This window comes from Folsomia candida, unplaced genomic scaffold (assembly GCF_002217175.1).
Source record: "Folsomia candida strain VU population unplaced genomic scaffold, ASM221717v1 Fcan01_Sc007, whole genome shotgun sequence".
In the NCBI taxonomy this organism is placed as follows: domain Eukaryota; kingdom Metazoa; phylum Arthropoda; class Collembola; order Entomobryomorpha; family Isotomidae; genus Folsomia; species Folsomia candida.
Window position 1 is genome coordinate 2,914,096 of NW_019091199.1, and position 17,142 is coordinate 2,931,237.

The window sequence follows — 17,142 nt, forward strand, 5'->3', positions numbered from 1 at the left end:
AGTCAGTCGCCATGTACTGGCTCATTAAAAAAGTTTCCAGTTTACTTTGTTTTGGTCTTCTTATTTTGTATAGCTTGGGACGAGAGCTTGGGGCTCCATAAAAGTTGGTTTGTCGTATTTGCACTATTATTATACATTTGTACTGAATGGCTTCACAACGGATGAACGGAAGGTGGCCTCTCGTAAAGGGGGAAACTAATAAAACACCATTAAATGCGACGACAGGGTGATTGTCATCATAAAACTCGTGTTATGTGGTCAATCACATTATGAAAGAACTCTTCAACTCTATTGATCCTTTTCCAATTCCGGCAGCCAGTAAATACCGACCAACACTTTTGCCTCTTACTTACATACATCAGCAGGACTTTTATGATTGTTGTACGCGTCAATAGATCTTCACTCCAACTGTGCACAACTTTTGCACACATTTCTCAAACCATTAATACCTGTTATTGACGGATATGAATTATGAGCGACCATTTAGATGACGACGATGAAGTTGGCGTTTCATGGGAACAGAGAGGAGATTCCTCAGAAATGCAGCACAATAAGCAGGTGACCCAGAAATTAAATTGCACGGATAATTGCCAAATTGTGAGTTTCCAACAATATTTGAGAGGTTTCTAATAACATCTGATGACCTTGTTTATCGTCTATATTACACAAGCACATAGGCAGGTATTTCTTTTATTTTTACACCCCCGTCGTGTTAGCAAAAGTCGAGGTGTGCTAATATTCCAATGTACATATATACAAAAAATAGGCATTTCAATTCTACACAATATTGTGCAAGTCGATTGCTCTATAATTCCATAAATTCTGTCGTATCGTATGACTAATATACATATACACGTGTTTGATTCATTATACCGTAGCTTAGTATTGTTTAGGACATTTAAATTGTCTTGAAACCCAACACAATACCATGCATGTTATTGTAATCTTGTGCACAATTATTTTGAATCACTTCTTCTACTTACTACTGTAGTCCTATTAAGAGCTAATTGTTTTTGAATATGATATCACAGACCGGATTATTGGCATGAAGTAGCACTGTACAAATTTTAGTTTTTCTCACACACATTTTAAAATTTCCAAATAAAATACAAGTCCACTGACTTTCACATGCACTTTGGTGTTATTTTAAACTAATGCTGACGTACTGGAAAGTATAACAAGCGACGCCACTCGCCGTCGTGTATAAATGCTAGTGAAATCATCTATATGACTATCTACTATATATCAAAGTGTATCGATAATAGACTTAATATCCTTCCAAGCCTTGTCAGCTTGTCGACGGGTGAAATCCACTTCCCAAAGCGAGCAAAAGACAAAATTGGCTCGTTGCACTCGCTCATGATTACTAACTTGCGCCGCAACACGTTTCTCCGCATCTTCGGCAGACAAACCATCTCTCGCTTGAACCCGTCGAATGGACTGCAAATACAAGCATAATATGTGTACATACGACAACAATATACGCATAACTGACTGACACCATATCTTTTATTATGATGCCCGTAAATATTTTACGGAATTTTCTCATCAAGTAATTCGTACCTCTTCTTTCGGAATGACAACAACCCACACATCATTGCACATATCGTCCCATTCGGCTTCCAGTAACACTGCAGCATCCAGCACGATAGCTTTGTGACCCTCAGAAGCCAACTTATTAATCTGCGCTTGTGCCAACTGCCTAATCTCGGGCCAAACGATCGACGTCAATTTTTTAAGCTCGGAAGGATTGTTGAACACTTTGGTGCCTAAGACCTTTCGATTAATCTCATCCTTTGATGTTGTGAGAACGTCTGCTCCAAATGTTTCGACGATCTTATCAAAGCACGCCGTCCCCCGTTTGTACGCATCATGACCAAGTAAATCGCAGTTGATTGTAGGAAGACCCAAAGTTTCCAGATAGCCACATAATGTTGACTTTCCACTGGCAATTCCTCCCGTTAGACCAATCACGTATGGTACGGAGGGTAGCTTTCTCTAAAAAAACATATGGTAATTAGGGTAATTACTATTTATGTGGACATTAAATCTCATAATGTAGTAACGCTATAAATAAATACTTACAGGTGGTTTTAGTCTGTCCCCAAGAATGCGAATCCTTTGAGAACTAGAGCTAATTTTGTCTTCCTCATGCTCATTTTGTTTCAGCTCGTCGGTAAACAAAATGATGTTATGTACATCAAGAGGAGGAAATTCTTTGCCTTTGCGAATCTCGTTGATCTTGTCCGCACCTTTAATAGTCTCTGTGCTCACAACAATCAAACCAATGTCCTTGTCTGTTATCGCTGGCCCAAATGGATCGTCAATTGTCACGACGCGATGTCGCAAATGTGGAGCGACGTCGGCAAGAAATGTTTTCACTCTTTCCAGTCGAACAGGACACTCTTCAATCAACTCGTAGAGAAGTTTACCTACAAAGATGAACTGATGTTTAAGCATCATCATTATATTTAATGCGTGTGTTGAAACATACAAACTACATGGAAAATATTATTATTACTTTTAATCATGTTGTCACTTGTCACTCCAACAATGATTTCTTTGGTACACATTAAAACAGCTTCGGTAAGAAGGATTTTGTGTGCATTGTGCATCCTGTCAAACGTTCCTCCCAGTATGACGACCTCGTATTGTCTGAAATCGCTACTGTCCCCTCCACTCGGAGTTCCACCTACGTCACTACCATTTTCTTCTGCTGAGGGAACCACCATGTCCTCAGTTTTGGTCAGATATTGCACCGAGTAGTCCTTCCTGGTCACACTAAACCACTCGTTCACAAACGACCTCACAGACTGGAGAGAGATACGATTCGGACATCCGTCCACCATGACGAGGTCGATTGGAACTTTTGGTCTAGCCAAGAGACCTGTGCCTTCATTTAGCAGAAGGCGAATATCCACACTTGGGCATTGGGCATTCCCTTGTCCGTATATCAGTGACATGAGACCACTGGCCGGAGGTCCCTTGGTTTCTTGAAGGTCGGAAGGACACCACTGGACGACATAGAGGACACCGGGAGGAACGACATTAGCCATGGCCGACCGTTTGTCCACGACTTCCAGGAACTTTTTGGCTCCGAGGAGATTGATTCGTGACCTGGAGGCGACACTCACCGTGGAGGAGGTGAGGAGGAGGAGCCCATTGAGGGCCATGTTACGATCCCTCGCCTCTTACTTTACTTTATTAATAAAAAAATATACTTTTGAGAAATAAATCACATATTTCTTATAAGTATAAATAGTAACAATTATTTTACAATGGCCAATTGAAAATTAAACACTAAATGCTTTAGTGTGACTCAAACTATAGTATTTAGTACATATAGGTCACACTATGTGACCTATATATGTCACATGTGTACATATTTAGGTGTTCTCAAGGACATTGAAATTAAGTGGAAAGAAAGTACTTACTTTTATTAATTAGTAGTCTCGTGATGGGTGCTTGCGGGATTGATTTATAATCAGATAACTGTTTCCATATTTTATTCACTTGATAATTTTTGTCTACTGGCTAATAAATTTTTTTCCCGATTAATTTCATGAGTCGTGTGATCTTGGATTTCACACGCACTCTTTTTTCCTTATGACGTCCGCCCTCACCCCGTCTCATGATCACTTGCATGAAATGGTGATGATGACACAACAAAGTGAAATTGCTTGCAACTGCATCTTCTAATTTGTATGAATGCACAAATGACTTGCCTGGAATGGACCGATCTTTTACTTAATTGCTTTTACTATTTACTTTATTGTTTATAACCCCATTTGTGAGTCACTTGAAAAGTCATAAATGTTTGCAAAAATTTGAACAATTTCAGAAAATGTGGGCCTTATTTTTGCATCCTTTTTCCAGCAACGCTCCATGAGGGCCCATCTAAGATAAAAACAACAAATATTGTTCAGGTCAGGCTATAACGAATATCGTCCGATTACATATAGATTAGATCGTTTAATTTTACATTTCTTGCGGCACAAAACGTGGCTTGTTGGGCCGGAGACCGGCCTTGAGATCGTAAACAAATTCCAAGCAAAACTGGTGGCCAGGGTATGGAATTTCGCCCAATGTGAATATCTCTGATAAGGTCACTGCATAGCTCCAAACATCCGATTTGCTAGAAAAGGTCATGTCAGCCAGACTTTCGAGCGAAAGCCACCTCCAAGGTAAAGGGGTCTGCGTAGAAATGAAGACCAACTGTCAACTGTCGCCCAAAAATCTATTCTAGCCTAAGAAGCATAAGAATCAGGAAAATTCTTGCAAGGCCGGAGTAGACGTTCCAAAATAACGAGCTACATATATCGCATGGGGTTTGTATCGACATGATTGACGCATAAAAACATAAAAGTAAAGCATACACTAATTATGCATATATACATAACATTAAAGCCAATTGGATGGGTTTTAAGACATAATAATCACAAACGGTCCTACAACACAGCAATGGTTAAAATATATAGTTGCAATAACGTGACCAAATATTTCGAAAAAAATGCCCCAGCAAAAATCACAAACTTGCTGAACTCGCCCAATGCAACCGTTTTTAGCAGAAGGGAGTCAGTATTTGAAGTGGACATTACAAACAGCTATAATATACATCAATAAGTTATACACATCTGATTTCATTGTACAACACATTCTACATTATGTAATATTATCTGTAGTTGGGTGGGTCATCTTTCAAGATTTAGAGAAGGACACTATGTATGTATGTATTATGTGAGGAGGATTCGGAGAGAAGGACACTGACTCTGGCTTAAATAAATTCTGCAATTGATAAGATCTATGTATGCAACTGATAAGATCTCACATTCTGTTTTTTGACGTACACCGAGTAATTGTAAAGTTGCCGAGCTAGGCCGAAATCCGTGAGTTTTGCGGCTTTGTGGCTGGTCAAGAGGATGTTGCGGGTTGCTAAATCGCCATGCACCACCTATCGCACAACTTATTGATCCTCATTAAACGATACAGATTTAAAATAACTATAGTAAATACTCTGACTAATGGCACACCCGCAGAGATTCTAAATATTCCATCCCGGAGGCAATCTCACGGGACCATCGTATCAAGTCTAGCGTGGAGACATGTTCTGTCGTAAACCTGCGTCCAAGTAGGAGATTTTTAACTTGAAAGTTGAGCTACTGAAAACATGCTTGAGATGAATAAAATTACGTGGTGTTGAGAGTGGAAGTTTGAAGGATCCCGTTATTGTTGACAAAATTGCAAAATAGTCCACGACACCCAACCAGCAAACAGTGTAAATTTCCCAACGCGCAAAATTCTGAGACAATCAACAAGGTTCCTTCACCAGAAAACAAAAATTGACAAAATACAGTTGGAGGAACTGCATAAATTAATAAATCAATGTAGAATTTTAACAATGGGTATACGATCTCTGATTTCCGTGGTGCATGCCCCCAACAATCCGACAAGATTGGGGTGGGAACCCAGATACGTCCACACTTTCAGCTCTGTCAGCAACGCTTTGAAGCAAATCACATCCGCACTTTCTGGATTAACCGTTTTCACCGCAACGGTGACCAGAGTCCCATCCGCCGGCTGCAACAGCCCCTTGTACACTTTCCCATAGTCTCCAGAACCCAAGGGGTTGTCCATGTCTGCATATGTACACGACAGTTTTCAAGGCATGAGCCACGCATACTCATGTATGTATGCCATCTTTACCAAACTGCAGTTTGTTTCTCTCGATTTCAAAGTCTTCTTTCTTATAGCGCTCATAGTGGATTCTGTCCATTAGACTCTGTGTTTCAGTGTCGAGATCCTGAACCCTGAAGGGTGGACTAATTCCTTGCTCAAATTCAGCAACTTCAGCATCCGTCAAGGAGCGGATGGTCGAGCTCATGAAGATGTCCACTTCCATTTCCTTCATATAGAAATACACGACATAAACAAAGTAGCATTGAAGGACGCCGTAGAAGGCTACAAGGACAAAGATCTGTGGGCTGGAGACGCCAGACACCCAGCGCAATCGGCTTATGTTGATTAGCATCATGATGACCACCCAGATGATAGAAATTGGGGTCGCGACGACCCACACTCGGACCAAGCTGGGATTCTTCTGCAGAAAAACATTACTCAATAATTCCATCTCGGCTTATTTAGATATCGAGACAATTGGAACGAGTCCAACCCACCCACCGAGTGACACCCCTTCCATAGGAGAAGCAAGAACGAGTCATTCACTATAATGTGGATCCCATATCCACCCCAACAAATCAAACGCACTACTTGCATGGAAATATGACAGAATGAGTCAATGTAAAATTTACGCGAGGTAAATTTACATATATACATTTGTAGACTCACGGTGGTAGCTTGACACGTTTGTGACTTTGTCTTGCTGTAAAGAGTCCCAGTTTTGAAATATTCCAAGAATGAGGAAAATTAGACCGAGTTTCATAATTGCCTGGAATATATTTGCATAATACAGATGAGGCAATAATTTGAAAGCTAATTTGATTTACGACTGCAGACAAACGTACAAACTGTACGACTGGTATGACTTTGGGGACAACACTGTTCAGATCAAATCCACAGCAGGGATGAAAATGATTTTCCCGTTCAAACAGTTTCATTGTCCACCAATTAAATATTTTAGTCGCAGGTGAAGAGTGAGCTAGCAAACGAATTACTAAATAATTGCCATTATTTACTGATGGTATTTTGTACATTTATTTATAAAATTTATGAACCATGATGTGCAATGAAGTTGACGTTTGCAAAATTATGGAATTTTTAACCTTGGTACTGGGTAGTGGTGGAATCGTGGTTTAGTGGTCAGTGTGTTGTTTGGTTTGTATGCGGATGCGGAATAAACTCGCATTAAGCAAACCATTTTGAAGTTATGTTCTTATTTTTTTATTCGAACATGAGATTAACAAAAACAAGGCGAGAAAATTAAACTTTGGAAATCAAACGTCACCAATAATAACGTATTGGCGAATGACTGACTATTAAACATTTGTATATAATATGCGCTGCGTAAATATTACGTATTAGCAAGGTCCTGAATTTCACTTACAAGGGAACATACCGAGGTGTCCAACGAGTTAAGGGTCGACACATATACCAAAATGACCACAATACATGACTTATTAAACAAACTGAAGGAATTTCCGTGTAAAATTCACTTTTCGTCACGTTGTGACGATATTTGTGACGAGCGCATAACCATCGGGTTGCCAGAGAGGGAGAGGTCGGCCGCTGAACGATCAGCTCGACCGCAGACAAGCGTCGTCGTCTTCACGTCTTCAGAGATTTCTTCTTTCAAATTTTGAAATTTTTAAGAATTTTTTAAAACATTTTGAAATTTTGAAAAAGTTTTGAAATTTTGATGAAATTTTGAAAAAATTATAGGTGTGTCGATCAGATCTTCGAACACATCTTCAGAGATTTCAAAAAGTTTTTCAAAATTTCTTCAAAATTTCAAAATGGTTTCAAAATTTGAAAGAATTCAAAATCTCTGAAGATGGCCTGAAGACGACGATGCTTCTCTGTGGTCGAGCTGATCGCTCAGCGGCCGACCTCTCCCGCTGGCAACCCGATGGTCATGCGCTCCTCACAAATATCGTCACAACGTGACGAAAAGTGAATTTTACACGGAAATTCCTTCAGTTTGTTTAATAAGTCATGTATTGTTGTCATTTTGGTATAGGTGTCGACCCTTAACTCGTTGGACACCTCGGTATGTTCCCTTGTTAGTTACGTGTGTATATATGTGCGTAGGAGTCCGACGCCTCACTGGGGAACTAACGAGAAACCCCGTAAAAATGTTCCGTTGGCTGGGATACGTTACCTGACTCGAGTAATACCATATAGTCTTATCAGTATTAATATTTAAATTGAAGTGAGAGGCTGCATCCTTATATGTTGCCCCTGCTCGGAGAACGTTTATAACTAATTTTTTTGTCTCATCAGAAACAGCCAGATATGCAATTAGTTGTGGATTTTTCTTATATCTATCGAGTAGAGGTTCAATTAAACCAGGATATTCTTTTAGTATCATCTCAGTGGTATAGAGTTGTTTTTTGTCTTTGTCTTTGCTGATAAGTTTCTTGACAGCTTGCATGACGGTATCTTGAGTGAGCGCATGAGGAAAAAATTCATTTCGCACTGAAAATATAATAAGTTGATATATCATCTTTTAAGCTGCCAAAAGAGCCTTGTCCATTTTTATGTCAATTGCCAAAAGAGCCTTCTCCATTTTGTGTCAATTGCCAAAGGGACTTTCTCCAAAATCAAAATTTTTCAGGTGAGCGTAAAAACAAAAGATGCATTTAAAACCCAATATTGCCATAAGTGAGGAGAACTTGTACTCAAATTGTTTTGAAGTTTATGTATCACTGTTTAAGAGATAAATTATCATAACATGCAATATGAAATACAGATCTTAAATCCTAATCTCCGATTTTGATGCCCTTCAGACATGTTGCAGTATTGGGAGAGTGCAGGAGGGTTTGCCTCCATGGCCCCGTTTGTGCCACTGTTTTCGCTTCGTTCAAATTTTCACCAAAAATTCAGTTTTTCTCAGATTTTTAAAATTATTGCACTATTGTGGTCCCAATCTCATACAATATTAAATTGAACCTTTTTGAAGTTCTAACTTTTTCGAAAGAAATAAAATTTCAAAAATATTTTAAAAATCAAAACAATAAAATTTCGTGTTAGACAGGGTGAGAAAAGTATCTGGGAGTAAGAAAATTCGAGAAAATTTCGATTTTTACTGAAGGTTTTGTGACGAATTAAGCCTTCCCGACCTTAATTACGACACAATTTGCATATCCAATGCAACTCCCAGGTTCTTACTGCTAAATTGTGATGAGATAATCACCCACAACTCTTTACACTATAATAAATATGACACCACGACATAGATTTACAATTGATAAAAGCCCCACAATTTATTCCCACCAGACTTCAATAACTTGGAGGGAGAGAGAAAAATAACTAACTTGACCAAATACATACAATTGTCACTTCTCGTGACCAAATAAGAAACTTTGAGGTGCTGGAGAGATGCCTCTATCAGCACATTACCTGCAAAGATGCCTCTGCAGTGCCCTAAAACATACCCTTTGACCTTTTCTTCCTAATAATTTCTGCTGCTGTTGTCGCTGGAATCTCTTCTTCAGCACGGCAGCAGCTCGAATCCGCAGGTCCTCTCTCGACCGAATCCAACCACGAACTGACTGATTTTTGTTCGAGCTCGCAGTTTTATGCTACGAGCCAAGACTCATCCTCATGACAACTCAAATTACCCCTAAACTACTTTCTCCATAAATATAATATTAATAATATTCTCTCCCTTACAGTTTAGACACGTAGAAACAGATTTTTCTGGCTATTGCAGGGGGTGTAACGGGCGTAAACGGGGTTGTGAAGTAAAACCCTCCACCTAGGACTACAGCATACTCAAAGGACACCGGAATCCTCGCTGTCAGAGCTTATTTTGGAGGTTTCAGAATTTTCTAAAAAAACTGGTTGGACTTATCTTGTTCAGAAAATTCTGTAGAATCCATTGACACTAAAATCTCATTACCCCCAAAAGAGGACTTGGACCCTTTGGCAATTGACACAAAATGGACAAGGCTCTTTTGGCAATTGGCATAAAATGGAAAAGGTTCTTTGGCAGCTTCAACGACCATATCCTTTATTGTGTTATTAAAATAAATTCTTACGAGTTATCTTGTTTAATGACAAGACTTTTTGGAGCGAGTAGGGGGGGACATTATACATCTCAGATGCCTCACGGATGCTCATTCCAGCTTTGTAACTTTCAATAGCGTCTGAAATGTCCGGCAACGTGTAAGTGGTCATGATTTTGCTTGACAAAACAGATTCCAAAGTAGTTCCTGAGGTCAATTTTGATGGGTTATTTTTGTGGGTTAAACAAAGATAACTAAATATATCTTTAGACAAAAACATTGAATAACAGTACTTACTCCTTGTGTCTACAAATGGGTTCTGTGGTGGTTCCACTTCCAAGATATTTACCCCATTAAAAATGCCTTCGGTTAAACGATCAGCTAATTCTTCTCTACTCCACACAATGGGTTTTATTTTTTGATAAATATTAAGCGATGGCGGGTACAGTGTTGGTCTAAAGTGATTTCCTACTCGTTGTAGCAACTATTGATAAAAAATAGTGTCAGAATAAAGTAATTGGAAAGCGAACTTCAATTTCACGAGACCTGACAATAGGCGGCATGACTGTCTGCAGCTTGCATTACTCAGTCTTCGAGATTTGTAGAATTTTGAACCCTATAAGCAGATTTATACTTTTTTTGGATAAACTGATTAATCTGTATATTCATTAATCTCGCTAAAATAAAACTTACGGGAACAAATTGCCAAGATTGGCAAGGAATGGCATATTTACTGGCATAATTTGGATCTGTTTTCGATGTTATGCATGACATAAGTTGTATAGTAAAACTTGTTATTTGAATCAAATATAACATCTGTGTTTTCTAAAGTGTCCTCTTCAACCCCAATACAAAATGGATTGTCAGGTTGACTTGTTAGGATTGGATCATCTGGTCCGTCTAGTTGGTCCAAATGAGCCATTTCTGTGTTTTCCAAATATTTTTCAGACGGTAGTTGTTGATCAAGAAATTGATCTTTTGTTAAGGCCTCTTCCATGTCTTGCATTGACCGGGCACCAGCTTTCCATTCATGTAACTTCTCCTGTACAAACTGGGATATAACTTGTTCATCAACAACGACGGGTTGTTTTCGGCATATCAAGATGTTCAGGATAAACAGGAGTCGCTAAAGATGAATTTTTTAGTAAAGACAAATCATGGCAACAAAAATAAAACAGGAACTGTAAATATTGAATGGCATATCTAACCAGAGTGAAATTTGCAGGAGGTCTGGCTGTCATCATTTGTCGCCCTTCTATAATATCGTGACTAATGTGTTTAACTAGATCGTCAAATAACCAAGCTTGACTATTTAGTCGATTCTGGATATTTTCAGCTTTAATGTAAACAAGAGGTGCAAAGTGATTGCCAACATACTGCAGAATCTTCAACAAGAAACAAAAGTAATTATTTAAATGAAACTTAAAATTACAGTTTGTAAAATTATTGGGGGCACCATCCCCAGCCATGTAAATAACGTACTCTGCAATACGCTGAGAATGATCCTGCTATCATAACCGAAGAGTATGGGTTCGGTCCTGAGTCAAACGTTATTGATCCTATGTATGAGTACACATCGTTTTTATTTTTTATCTTATACAAATCATTTGCCTGTAATTTATACAACTTGAATATAATATCTTTCAATTGGACCATCTATTCCTAATTGAAACTTACTATATGCTCCCAAATTTTGCACGGCTTATTTGTTGACCCATATTTGGTTCCCACATACATACCACTAGTTCTTGTATTCTTCATGAAATAAACAGATTATTGAAAACCTGAATCTTTTGAAACATCGTCAGGATCATTAAAGTTCCGCCGACGAGGGTATTGTTCCCATTCTTTACCCAACCACGCATCAATTAATTGCCAGAGCTCAAGCTTAGTCGAACTGTGTGATGCCAAGTTAATGGTATACATTTCCTCGAAAAAATGGCTGAAATTTGTAAAAACATTTATTTGTATTAAAGTAATATATATTTTTGAAAAAATCGCCGAAGTATGTAAAAAAAAAACATATTTATGTGTATCAAAAAATGCACATTTTTGGCAAAATCGTCGAAATATGTTAAAACATATTTATAGAGGAAAGTCCAAAAATTTTTTGTTTTTATTGATCAGAGTATAAGCTGTGTTCGCAGAGTTGGTACGAAAATAATCACAAAGTATCGCAAAAAGCTGACTACGCAAGAGTCGCACAAGAAAGGTCCCTAACTTAAAGAAACGCAGAAAATCGCAGAAAAGGTCCGTAAGAATGGGAGAGAGAGAGAACGGACTACAAATAGTACACTTCCTCCAGTTCCTTTCCTGGAGGAAGTGTACCTAGAATCGAGGCAACGTTCCCACGTTGCGCGGCGAGCGAAACCCGCTGGCGTAAAAAGTTAACGGCGTTGGACTGTCCAGTTGCGGCGGCGATCCTTTGGCCAACTTGGAGGATGAAGGCCAGTCCCTCTTGGCCCCAAACTCCCGTGGTCTCCGAGGCAACGGGGACAAAAATGTATCGATCCATGAGGAAAGCGTACCTCTTCCTCTTGCGGTCCTCTGCCTTGCTGGCGGCAGCGCCCTGATGGCGCACGGTGTCTGGGAGGTAGCTGGGGGCGAATGTGTCCGCGCAGGTGAAGTCCCAGACAAGGGACCTCCCCCGCGACCAAGGGACAAGTGTCATCCCGTCGGGACGCTTGCCGTCCGTAGTGGAGCACCCCGCGGGCTCCCTGATGCAGGGTACTTCGGCAGACCGGAGGGCTCTTGCGATGACGTCGTTGGCGGCCTCATGGCGGGACCAACGACCCTTACTTCGGCGGCAGGAGAGGCCGTGGTAGCCTCTGGAGGTGACCTGCGCCCCGCACGGGCACTTGTGGGGCTCGCAGATATCGCAGCGTAGGCGGAGGGCGATTGCGACCCGAAAGGTCTCGTTGGGGAGAAGGGTGCCCAGTTGTGGAGAGGGGAGGGCGTTGAGCCACACCCCGGCGTATTTGTCACGGAGGGAACGTAGACGGGCAGTATCCTCCGGGATCACTGCCAATTCGGAGAGTTTGGACAAAGTGTTGTCCAGTATGGGGCGTTCCCACGCCGATTGAATCCCTCTGACGGTGTCGAGTGGAAGGTCGGTGAGGTCAAGGTCGGTCCACCGCTGCACACCCTCTGCCATGGCGATGTCGGTGCCATGGAGGTGGTCCGGAAGGAGACGTTCTACATGGGGCAGGACGCTGTGGACCGACGCTAAAAAGCACGGTATCGCCACATCCACAGCGTGCCTGAGCCCCAGGCCGCCTTCCTTCACGGGTAGGGAGGACTGCATCCAAGCAGCCTCCGAGAGAGTGCAGTTGAGGATCCCTTCCAGGGCGTCCTTCAGAGTAGCGTCGTAGTGGGCGAGGGCGTCCAACTTTCTCCACGACGGTGCGCAGCGGAGAAAGTAAATCAGCCGGGGGATGGAGATGGACGCCCTCAGGAGGAAAAAGGCCGAATGAGCCGAGGGATCGAGGAGTCGTTGGGAGAAAGTGGCCAATTGCTGCGTCTTCGTGGCCAGAACCACCCCCAGGGCTTCGTTATTTAAGGGGGCGCCCAGCAGCATCGCAGAATCAGGGGACATCAGCTGAATCCCGGGGGCAACTTGTTGGAATTGGAGCAGGATGTCGATGGCGGCCTCCCGCTCCGCCCCCAGAATCCCGACTTCACATTTGTCGTGGTTGAGGTGAAGGCCCACCTCACCACTCATCCTAGCAATGGTTGCCAGGGCCGCCAAAGCCTTCTCGGGAGAGTCCCCAATGGCCCCATCGTCGAAATACCATAAGTTTAGTTCCGTTCCCATGGCTTCGACGATGGGGTGGATTACGAGGGAGAAGAGGGCGGGGCCTAAGGGGTCGCCCTGATGGCACCCAAGGAGGGAAGGGATGGGGATGGTCCCGTAGAAAAGCGACGAGGGGCTTTCGTAGCACTGCGCCACAAAAGGAAAGATGGAGGGAAAGTGGTCGCGGACGGCGTGGAGTAGCGTGTCCCGCCGAATTTCATTGAAGGCGTTCCTGAAGTCGATTTTCAGGAACGCTTTTGGGGAGGTGTGGTCGTGGCCGTAAAAAATTCGGGCTGCGTGGGCGCCAATCTCCGCCCCGCCTTTGATGCCCACCCCCAATTGGTGGGGGGAAAAATGCTTGATTAACTGAGGGGTAATCCTTCCCACAATGATCTTCGCGGCAAGGCGCCGCCACGTATTACCCACAGCGATGGGTCGAATCCCGCCCGACTTCTTCTTCAGGGCAGTGAGGGAAGCTCCGTAAAAGAGGGGGCAAAAAGTTGAGGGGACACCACCGTTGAGGACCTTGTTGAGGAAGGTCCGCATCGCTTCGGCGAGTTGGTCGCCCCCTTCTCCTTGACTGCACCCCAGGAGATCCTTCAAGATCTGGGGCCTCATTCCGTCCAGTCCCCCCGCGGACCCTGGCGGAAAAGAGGAAATTGCCCGAAGCAACTCTTCGTCTAAAACAGGGGCAATGACAGGATCCTCAAGTGGTGGAGGAAAATCGACTGGTTGTGGGTGGGCGGGATGTTTTGTGAGAAGGGCGGCGAGGGTCTCATCGTCGGACGGAGCGATGGTGTCATCTGAGCATGCGAGGCGAATTGCTCCCCGAATGTCACCATCGGCTAACTTGGCCTCCACCTTTTTCGCCGTCATGTCGAGTGGGGGTTTTTTAGAGGGTGGGCGTGGTGGGAGGGGCCGAGGGATGGAGAAGCCGCCCACCCACCCCGCGGTATGATCCTTGACCCAGGTTGTCAAATTCTTGATGCGATCAGACTTCTGGGGGACTGGGAGTGTTGCATAAGGAAAGAGGAGCAACTTTCCCCAGCTTTCTTCGTCGTCCGACTCGGACACTTGCTCCAAAATCTTGTCGAGACACTGCGCCACAGACCTTCTTGCACCGCGGGGGACTCTTCGCAAAGTGGGCGTGGTGGTCTTGAGGCGGGCGAGAATTTCTCCCCAATCGTAGCGTTGTTGTTGTTGAGGTGAAGGTGGAGGTGCATCCACCCACTGGATACCCTCAAAACAGTTGTGGAGGCCACCCCTGGCTCCAACGCGACGGGTGATGGTGTCGGGGAAAAACTGTTTTGTGTATTTCCCAATGGTGGACTCCGAGACTCCGCCCTCCCCGCTCTGGGCGACGTAAACAGCGTAGCGGGCAAAGACGTCTGCTTTCTTCAGACGGATTGGAGGGTGATTGTTGGGGTCGACAACAACAAAAGAATTTCGAGGAAAGAGAATCGACAACAACATATTTATATGTACCAAACCCTGGAAATATGTGAAAACATTTTTTTGACCGTGTGACCTATGCCTGACCAACAACAATATCCCAAAGTTTCAATCCGATCGGGTTATTATTGAAAAAGTTTAAAATACATACATAACCGGACTCTGCATATTAGCCCCCAAGGTCCAAATATCGTTCCTGACAAGAAAAGTCAATGCACATCTACAACAAGCATCAGATGGACAGTATCCCTCGGCACATGGGAAGGCTGGAGTGCGTGGAAAAGCAGGTCACTTTCTTAGTCATTGTTCCAAATGTTCAAATCTATCTAATATAACAATATAGATGCTGGGAGGTGATGGATGCATGGGAGGAAGTGGAGGCAATGAAATAATGGTAAGAACCATTATTATATATATTTGTAAATATATTTGTAGGCATGAACTGCCATTTATAAAGACAGAGTAATCAATAATGGGAAAGGATGGTAAAGCTGCCGTAAAGAAACTCCTTAGCAAATCGAGCTCTCGACCAAATCGACTACTATTTCGACAAAATTCTGACTTTTTTTGGAACTAACCAGGTTCTCCCAAGATCAGGTAATTTTTAATTTATTTATGATATGACTCGCCAAGAGTACCTTTAAAACGATGGGTTTCCGACGGCTTTCTGAGATAACCTTTGTAGCGTATAGATTCAGTGCTTTATCTGATACTACTGTTCATGTGAAAAAAGTGTGGCCCTAGAAATTCTAAAAGGTTACCTGGCGGAATTTGTTTATTTTTATTATTTTATCCCTTACAGAAATGTATTTTAGTGCCAGAATTCAAAGTTGCTAAGATATTCCTTAGAATTAAAATAGACGCCAGGATACCTCTTAAATTTGGCTCGGCGAAAGCTATACTTTTTTCACATAAACAATAGTCATACATTGCGATAAAATTCCCGTTTAAAAATCAAGCATACTGAAATCTAGTGACTTTTTGTATCTAAAATTCGAGACATTGTTTAGGCTGTAGCAAATTACCTTTGACCCTCCTTCTCTTGCTCCGGTGTCGCCACAGACGTTCTTACACTCTCCCACCTTTCCTCATGCATGTTATTAATGACGAAATTATATTAGATGGACCGGTGGATACGAAGGATTATCTGGGAGAGCACGTTTTTTAGGAAAGCGGACAAACAAACAAAGGCTAATTATAAAAAGTGGTGGCGGTCATAGGGTGTAGACGGCAAACCTGGTCGCAGCGGTTCTTGTAGTTTTGATGGAGGTTTTTATAAAGCTCGTCTCGAAGTAATACAAATCAGACCAGGATATTCAACTTATAGCATTAAACTTCCAGAACCAATTAATCTGCAATATGGTGACTGCAAGGTTGGAGTGGCGAACAAAATATTGGCTGATGATGATGACAAGGTTGCATATAAATATGTCGATTTTTCATTGGCGATAGCCAAGTACGAATACGAACTATTAAAACTTAGAGGGATTAGAAAGCCCACCAAGTTAAACATATACAACCATTGCGTTGAATAACCTTCATAATAATACAGTTCTCCATTTAAACTATTCAGTGTCTGCACTTTTTGAGGAATTCTTAGCAATTGGACAACTGTATAACGTTTATGGTGCAACATTTGGAATTATTGAACAACATAAACGATTATTAAACATTGTAGACAACAGTTTAGGCAAGGGACCCAATGACGATTATTTATACATCTTACAATCAATCCTATTTTCTAGCATTACGTATTTTAATCATGACCAATTTTCGGTAGCAGATATTACGTCGTATTTTGTCACATTACGTAACATTGCCTCAGAGTTAAACAAGCACTCAACAATACAGTTCATTCTTCAAAATCAAATTCAAATGAAGGAAATAACTGAAAAAAAGTCAAAGACGCTCATGATTTTGTCAACGACGAAATTATTCCAATCATAAGTGACCTTCAACATAATATTCTTCTGAATTTTAATAGTATACATAAACGTATCAGCATCACACAAGATAAAACTAATCAAGAGCGACATAACTTGGTAGACTCACTAAAAAAATTTAGGGAAATGTATGTGAAGGCGGTGATAGCGACTATTGCAGGTCACATTGTAAATATCGCATCGGTATTCATACCAAATACTTACTACCTAGCAAGAACGGTGGTTGATTCAGTCTGGGGGACTGTAACGCCAGAGCAAATTGTACATGAAA

General features: G+C 41.9%; 2 protein-coding genes across 5 annotated transcripts; both read right to left on the bottom strand.

The window, feature by feature from the left end:
* Positions 1-648: 648 nt before the first annotated feature.
* Positions 649-3,611, bottom strand: LOC110852486 (bifunctional coenzyme A synthase). Its single transcript, XM_022100574.2, has 5 exons — positions 3,435-3,611; positions 2,522-3,199; positions 2,086-2,432; positions 1,564-1,998; positions 649-1,440 (listed from the first exon to the last, which is right to left on the bottom strand). The coding sequence occupies exons 2-5, from the start codon at positions 3,171-3,173 to the stop codon at positions 1,246-1,248; spliced, it is 1,629 nt and encodes a 542-aa protein (XP_021956266.1). The 5' UTR covers positions 3,174-3,199; positions 3,435-3,611; the 3' UTR covers positions 649-1,245.
* A 139-nt stretch (positions 3,612-3,750) lies between these two features.
* On the bottom strand, positions 3,751-11,682 carry LOC110852131 (mast/stem cell growth factor receptor Kit). Of its 4 annotated transcripts, none has more exons than XM_035853945.1 (18): positions 11,361-11,682; positions 11,166-11,242; positions 10,892-11,068; positions 10,377-10,809; positions 10,230-10,299; positions 9,981-10,167; positions 9,717-9,890; positions 7,745-8,151; positions 6,522-7,055; positions 6,346-6,445; positions 6,178-6,263; positions 5,704-6,097; positions 5,409-5,636; positions 5,191-5,320; positions 5,031-5,118; positions 4,829-4,951; positions 3,983-4,194; positions 3,751-3,897 (listed from the first exon to the last, which is right to left on the bottom strand). In XM_035853945.1, the coding sequence occupies exons 9-18, from the start codon at positions 6,708-6,710 to the stop codon at positions 3,777-3,779; spliced, it is 1,671 nt and encodes a 556-aa protein (XP_035709838.1). In that variant the 5' UTR covers positions 6,711-7,055; positions 7,745-8,151; positions 9,717-9,890; positions 9,981-10,167; positions 10,230-10,299; positions 10,377-10,809; positions 10,892-11,068; positions 11,166-11,242; positions 11,361-11,682; the 3' UTR covers positions 3,751-3,776. The 4 variants fall into 4 exon arrangements, with proteins under 4 accessions (XP_035709838.1, XP_035709837.1, XP_035709839.1 ...); XM_035853944.1 differs by having other exon boundaries at positions 11,166-11,294; XM_035853946.1 differs by having other exon boundaries at positions 6,174-6,263; positions 11,166-11,294.
* Positions 11,683-17,142: the final 5,460 nt, after the last annotated feature.

What these genes read in the sequence shown, in the direction of transcription:
- LOC110852486 (XM_022100574.2), bottom strand. Translation starts at nt 3,173, where the DNA reads ATGGCCCTCAATGGGCTCCTCCTCCTCACCTCCTCCACGGTGAGTGTC. An exon ending in GGGACAGACTAAAACCACCT is followed by an intron (nt 1,999 to 2,085) that starts GTAAGTATTTAT and finishes ATGTTTTTTTAG; the next exon opens with AGAAAGCTACCCTCCGTACC. An exon ending in TTGTCATTCCGAAAGAAGAG is followed by an intron (nt 1,441 to 1,563) that starts GTACGAATTACT and finishes TTGTATTTGCAG; the next exon opens with TCCATTCGACGGGTTCAAGC.
- LOC110852131 (XM_035853945.1), bottom strand. Translation starts at nt 6,710, where the DNA reads ATGTACAAAATACCATCAGTAAATAATGGCAATTATTTAGTAATTCGT. An exon ending in AATATTTAGAATCTCTGCGG is followed by an intron (nt 4,952 to 5,030) that starts GTGTGCCATTAG and finishes GTTGTGCGATAG; the next exon opens with GTGGTGCATGGCGATTTAGC. An exon ending in TGTACGTCAAAAAACAGAAT is followed by an intron (nt 4,195 to 4,828) that starts GTGAGATCTTAT and finishes ATTTCTACGCAG; the next exon opens with ACCCCTTTACCTTGGAGGTG.